The 6,942-nt window shown below is 35.4% G+C and overlaps 1 protein-coding gene across 3 annotated transcripts in view; it reads left to right on the top strand.

The window, feature by feature from the left end:
* The window catches only part of NEK3 (NIMA related kinase 3), a 12,368-nt gene extending 5,681 nt beyond the window's left edge, over window positions 1–6,687 (top strand). Inside the window, exons 8-15 of one of the 3 annotated variants that reach the window (XM_029086678.1) lie at window positions 841–1,041; window positions 1,389–1,458; window positions 2,067–2,113; window positions 3,015–3,114; window positions 3,518–3,634; window positions 4,732–4,866; window positions 5,527–5,653; window positions 6,621–6,687. In XM_029086678.1, coding sequence (XP_028942511.1) covers window positions 841–1,041; window positions 1,389–1,458; window positions 2,067–2,113; window positions 3,015–3,114; window positions 3,518–3,634; window positions 4,732–4,866; window positions 5,527–5,653; window positions 6,621–6,687 — 864 coding nt within the window. Of the gene's footprint in view, window positions 1–840; window positions 1,042–1,388; window positions 1,463–2,066; window positions 2,114–3,014; window positions 3,115–3,493; window positions 3,635–4,731; window positions 4,867–5,526; window positions 5,654–6,620 lie in introns of all 3 variants that reach the window. The other 2 variants (XM_010174665.2, XM_029086675.1) reach the window with 2 other exon arrangements.
* Window positions 6,688–6,942: the final 255 nt, after the last annotated feature.

Genomic DNA, 6,942 nt, shown 5'->3' with positions numbered 1-6,942 from the left:
AGCGAGATTTACTGTAGGGAAACTTTCTGTGTGGAGATAGTTCTCATGTGTTTTCACTCAGGCTGTTGCTATCCATGGTTATAGCTGTCCCTGCTGATGTTGCAGTCGTCCAATGACTTGTACTTGGCAGCAGTAATTCCTGACTGAAGACCGGTTAACAGTCAGCTGAGGAACATAATAACTTCAGCCATTTCATGTAGATTTGTGAGAGGACAGTTGTACCTCGATAGGCTACCTCTGATGATTATTCTTTTTTCTGTTGTAAATCAAAGTCTGCATCTCTCCTGGCTTACAGTTTCACTCCTGCAGTTTGATTCTGATTCAAGTCTATGAGGTGAAGGACAGCTCAAGTATATGAAGTAAAGTATATGAAATAAAGTATATGAAGTATGATCCAATTTTCTTAATTCCTACAAAAATAAAATTTAAACGATCCTAATTTACAGGAGTAACTCGCAGCTATTTTCCCGTTGTACAGGTTATTGTTTGCAGCGTCCATGATGGTCTGGTTTTAGTCAAACTTTTTATGCAAACTGTGATGTTCTAAGTCTTAGCAATTTATATTTTTGGCATTATTAACATAAATAAATGCCTATGTAATAGCTCTACAAAAGGTAAAGGAAAGTTACTGATGTGTTCACTCAGGGTTATTATTCCACAGCTCTGAATTAGAGCCCTGAAACTGTTAAACCGGAAGCCAAATCAGTATGGTAATAGCGAGCCTACATAGATACAAACATTTTTATATAATAAATGTTAAAGTTGCTCTTAAATTATGTTATCTTCTTTTTACCTTATGTTTAAACTCCGTGTTCTAATGGTCATTTGTTTTTAATGCAGTTTCAAGCCAATTCCTGGAAACATCTCATCCTTAAGATATGCAAAGGGTCTTACAATCCACTACCATCTCACTATTCCTATGAACTTCATTACTTAATAAAACAGATGTTTAAGATAAATCCCAAGAACCGTCCATCAGCCACTACTATTCTTGCAAGAGGCTGCTTAACCAAACTTATAAAAAATCATTTGCCTCCTGAGGTAGGGTGTATTCTTTGTCTCTAGAATTAAACTGTAGTATCTACGCTTTAGATACTGAATCAGTTTCTTTTGTAGCTTGTTAGTGTGTAACAATTTGAAATGTAGTGTTGTGTAGGTCCTACTCTAAAAGCCATAAATACGGTTGCAGACTTCTCAGAAAACTGAGTTTTTAGAAGGGTTTGTTTTGAAAGTAAAAGTTGAATATTGACACGATGCTGGTAAAATTAGATATTGTTAGCTGTAACAGTGCTTTCCTATAGTAAGTCTGTTTTTAACAAATAGCATATACAATAATTTGAGAAAGGTTAAAATGATACAGTACTTGCATCTCTTCATACACGTTCCAGATGACAAGTGAGTTTGAGCAGGTATTAAAGGAAACTAAGAAACATGAAGGCAATGCAGCAAGGCCAAAGGGTAAGTCAGCAGCATTTTTCTTGATGTAAGGAATGACAAAATGACTAGAAATTGTAAGATCTTAAATACAGCTATAAAACATTAGTATTATATGTTCAAATATACTTTTAATTATTTCAAAAAGTAATAATATTGAATTTGTACAGAAAAAAGTTTGAAGGGTGTTCTGTAGGGTGTACTTATATTCCAGCATGAGAATTACAGTGCAGAGCTACAACACACATTGTGAGTCGTAAGACTTGTGCTAGAATTAAATTTCAATTTTAAAATGCTCAAAACTTAGCTGTTGCATACATTTTAAATATGACAGTGCTTTCTTTCCCAGAATATGGTGAAGCAAGTTATTTTTATTATTTAATTTTTAGAGAGAATGTTGGATTTTCTTCTTCTGCATAAATTTAGTTACACCAAAATTTGTATGCATTTGGAACTGAATAGTAGAGGGAGTCCCTGTTGAGAATGAGCTATGTTGATAGAAGTGTGAAGACGCTTTCACATAATTTTCATTGCTTGGTTCAGTGGTGTTGCTGTCATACCTCTGTAATAGCACTTCACCACAAATATTTGCTAAAATTATTAACTGTTGAACCTGTTCCTTAATATATCAGGTAGTGTCATGGCTGGTCGAAGCTCAAATAATAATAAAGAAAATAGGGTAAGTATTGAAATATAATATTTGTATTTTAGTAATTTAGAGTGTTCTGTATTACAGAAAAGTTGATATGGAAAATGACTAGTATGCTAATCTGTAGATCAGTCTACTAGGTCAGCGGTCATCCATGTTCAAATTGTAGAGTTTTCCTGTGCATTTCTCACCACTGTAACTTTTTGATGCTTCCCACATTAAGTTTAGTTCCAAAATGGATTTTCTTATAGCCCTGTCAAAAAAACCCAAAAACCAACCAAACAAAAACTCTCCTGTTTTTCTGAGTTTTGGGATATTGCAAAAATTGATGCATTTTCTTTGCTTTAGGGACACAATTTGAACAGGCTGCTGTGGAAACAGTCTAGTCTGGACATAATTCTCACTAGATTTTAGGGCCCATGTGAGATTTCAGGTGATGAGAATTAAGCCACAGATGACCAAGAAATCACCTATGGGTATAGTACAACAAAGGCAGGCTCAGACTTATTGAGTATATTTTTCAAAACATGTTGCCAGTTGAGCTTTTTTTTTTTTTAATAGACCTGTCAATATCAGAAGCTTAATATTTAGGTGTGTCTTGTTTTCCCTGGGAATCTGACTCATTTATCTCTATGTTGCTACTGTTCTTAAATGTAAAAAAAATAAAACCACAAATTGTATCAAGTAACTACACATATGCTTAGCTCCAAGAACTGAAATTGTCTGTCAAAAAAGGGCACGCAGTGTGAAATGCGGTGCAGTAGATACTGTGCAATTGCAGTTGGCTTCATGGTGTCAGTGGTTTAGTTTTCAGATCCTTAGGCCAGCCATTTAATAGGAAAACTAAAATAATTAATGCTGTGTTAATATGACTGCTTTGTTTTTCTTGACAACATGGATAATGATTAATATAGTCTTTATTCTTTCAAAGCAAAATAAACATGAAAGCAAGCATAGCCCCTTTGAAAGGAAAAATATTACTAAAGGTTTGAGTGAAAACACAAAGGAACAAAGGAAATCTGATGAAGAGGGTAAGTTTTATAGTTTTAAGGCTGATGCATTTCCTTCTATGTAGTGATATCTAACTGTCAATGATCCAGCCATTTAAACATGTAGAGCATACAAGTCTGCAGCTACAGAAAACCATGCCACTGTCTGTTACTTCTGCAATTATATTGATTCTTACTGCTTATCTAAGATAAAAAAAAAAAAATCTTGGCCAAAGTGTTAAAAAAAGAGGGAAAACATTTGGTATAGAGTAAATGTATGGGGAACTCTTACCAAGTTCAGACTTGTACCCATAGAGCCAAACATCACTGTTAGTGAAGTGCTGTATGCTTAAAATGAATTTGCATGGACAGAGAATCAAGTTATATGCTGGTTATCCTTTTTTTTTGGTTGCCATTACAGTAGAAACTTCTGATGTCCTCCCAGGAATTACTGATTCTCCCCATAGGAGACAATGGGAAAAGAGGATATCCAATACTGTAGTGGATGTCCTGGAAAATGCACCCTTGCTTTCTTCCAGCTTTACATCTGAAGAGAGTAAAAGTAAGATTTAATTAAATGTGATTTTAATTCAAGTAATATCAGTGGTTCTTTACAATTTTAAAAGCCAAAACTTTACCAGGCATATTTAAAATGCTGTAAAAATAATTTTAAACCATATTTTTGTTAGTAAAATAATAATAATAAAAACCAACATGTTTATTATTAATAAACACTCAAAAAGTCCACTGTGCTAAAGAGAATTTCTTAGTGGTCTTGTGTGACAGGAGGATTGCAAAGAGTTACAAAAATCACAGATAACATTACCAACCCTAAACTTATAATCATCACTAAGAAGTTAACCTCCCATTCCTCCTCTCAATACGCTGTTTGTGGGGGTAACACTGAGGAATTAATTTGATGCAGAATGCAGCTGCCTGTCTTTCAAGTACAGCATGCTACTGGGAGCATATAACATCTGTACCTCTCCTTCTGCTGTCATTTAACATACAGGTAATGCCAATGCCAAGAACTATTAGTGATGTACCTTAGACACGAGGCAGAGATTCTTCCTTCTTCCACATCAACAACTTTTAATTAGAACACTTAACATGGCGTTTCTTCAGAAAAATGTTTCAATTTTAAAATGTCCCACACTGTATGCATTTGTTACAATTATTTCCTGTGATTATTGATACGTATACTTAAATGTGAATAGGTGCTATTGAAATAAATAATCAAGATATGAGTAGTCAGAAAATTCCTAAGCTGTGGTAGGAACATCACATGATAATTATATGCAGGACAAGGGAAGAGGGCAGAAGAATGCATGTATTTAGATGTTCTGCTATTAAAAGGCACAAAAATGGCCACAGGCTCCATTTTGTGAGATTTATTGAGCCACCAAATGAGCTCGCAGAGACCCTGACTCCTCACACCCCTCAGCCATTTTCTGCTGGCTCCCTGCTAGCAGGAGGCTCCACTGTGGCCTCTTTCCTCTTTAGGCCAATAGTGTCAACCTCAGCATGTTGAGGGGCCAGCAGTGCTACCAGTGAAAACATCTCGCCTTTTTTCTTCTTGTATTTCTTATGTGATCTTTGTAATCCACATTGCTAAAGCAATTTTGTCTAAGTAATATTTATTAATGATTTTATACCTAGGTGGCTGTGTTGTAAACTACGGTGAAAATAAGCCTCGTAAGCAGTGGAACAAGGAAACTCCTCAGACCCTGATGAACATTCTCAGTAATGCAGATGTCAGCTTAGCATTTAAAACATACACAATTTATAAACCAGGTAAACCCCCAGTTTGCAAGCAAACATTTTTGCAAACAGGTTTATTAATAAAGACTTTTTTTTTTTAACATCCATAGCCCCTATGTATAGAGCTTGTGCACTTGAGTTCTTGTCACAACAGGCTGCTTTGGTTTTATTAAAGTCTGCCAAAGGAAAAGTGAGATTACAAAAATCCAAGCTGAGAATTCATGAGTGATTGTACATCTGCACTACATCTCTTTATGAAGACCTTCCACTTGCAGCTCAATAGTTGAATAAGGTTGAGATAAAAATGCAGTGACCGCAGAGCTGTGCGTTCTCCATCCTGCTCAGCAGCCTGGTGTACGCGTTAGGGAGGTGCAATAACTTTGCTGTAGTCCCGTCAGGTAAATCCACCTTCCCTCAGTCCGTAGTGCCCTGTTTTGGAGGCAGGATGGTAAGGTGGCATGGCAGAAGGTAACTGTAGTCTATAGATGTGCACAGCCACAGTCATAAGTACCTGTTCTGCACTTCAGTTGTGTTATTGGCTTATCTCCCCACTTAAAACAGGGAACAGCTTGTACTGGAATCTACTAAGAACTGGGGACAGATTATAAAGCCTGTATTGTATTTATATTCCTAATAATTTTATTTTTAAAATTAAAGGATTTTGTTGACATTTTCATTTTTATACTTTCAAAGCTTCTGAAAATTTATTTAGAGGTCCACTTTCTGATGAAACTGAAGCATCCGATGAAGTAGATGGTGAACATGAAGCTATCATCACAGATTCTGAGAGACTTGAGCCTAGATCTGATGAAGATGACACGTATGTCCAAATGACATCCTTGTATTTTCATTTTCTTTGTTTCCTCAAAGTGATTTTTCCAAAAAGACATTCCTCTGAAAAAAAATCAATTTTTTTTCTCAGTATTTAAATCCATCCCTCTCTTAGATAATGATATTAAAATTTAGTAGCATTTGATGTCTTAGAGGTTTTCTTTGCTATATTTAGTTATTGATGGTGTTGAGGTTAAAGAGGTTACTTGTTAGCAGATATGCTAATGATTTGCTGATGAGTTTGCAAAAATCATAGAATTGCATGGTTGGAAAAGACCTCTGAGATCATCAAGTCCAACCATACCTGTCCAGGTGAAATTAGATCCACAGTAAAGTGCAAAACCTTCTTGCCTTAAATGTCTTTGTACTCCAACCTTGAAATCAGATAACCAGTGGCAAATCTACTTGCCCTAGTGATACGTTCGCTGTATTTGTGTTATTGTTCTTCCTACTCTTTCATGCATAGTGCAATAAAATCACTTTAGTACCTACTTATTTGTAGAAACTTTGTAACTTCTAATGTTCTGTTTATGTTAGTGACCCACTTTTCTTGTTTCTGAAAGAGCAGGGTGTGCATCAAGACATTCTGAACAGAAATACTGTATTTTACAGATGTGTGTATGATTTGGGGGGGGGGGTTCCTTGGATTCTGAGAATCTCAGTTTATGTCATTGTTTATTTTTGTGGCACTTGGAGATTAAATACTTGGGCATCTAAGCTGTTAATATAAACGCATTTGCAGGCTCTTAGTATATGCATTTGCTTTTGCTTTTGATAAAAACTTATTTGGGTAAATTCAAAAGAGAACATCTATTGGTTCCTTAATCGCAATGGTGCAGGAAATAAGTCTCTTGTGTGGATATTTTTAACATAATTTCCCCTAGTTGTAGGGTAATTGTAGACTTGTAATTGTGGACTTTTGCTTTGCAAAATAACATTTTGAAATCTATTTTTAGGGACTTTGAGGAAGATGACCCAGACTGGGTGTCAGAAATTAAAGTGGTATTGAAACACAGTGACTGAAGACTTGAATTTACCTACAGTAACTGAAGTTAGGCTTGCCAGTATTTACTTGAACATTATTGTTAATAGTTGTAGTTACTAATAAAATTATTTCAGTCAAAAATTCTGAGTGGGTGTGTTTTCTGTATCACAAAACTGAGGGTGGAAAATGCATAACAAATATTTTTAGTTAGAACACTTGCAAATAACTAAGCAAACCTGGATGTTAAATGTATTTGGAGTTGGTAAGAGCTTTGCAGAACTGTTCAGTAAAAG

This window comes from Antrostomus carolinensis, unplaced genomic scaffold (genome assembly GCF_000700745.2).
Source record: "Antrostomus carolinensis isolate BGI_N321 unplaced genomic scaffold, ASM70074v2 scaffold22440, whole genome shotgun sequence".
NCBI lineage: Eukaryota > Metazoa > Chordata > Aves > Caprimulgiformes > Caprimulgidae > Antrostomus > Antrostomus carolinensis.
The sequence above is the reverse complement of the archived record's forward strand: the minus strand, read 5'-3'. Positions and strand labels throughout refer to the sequence as shown.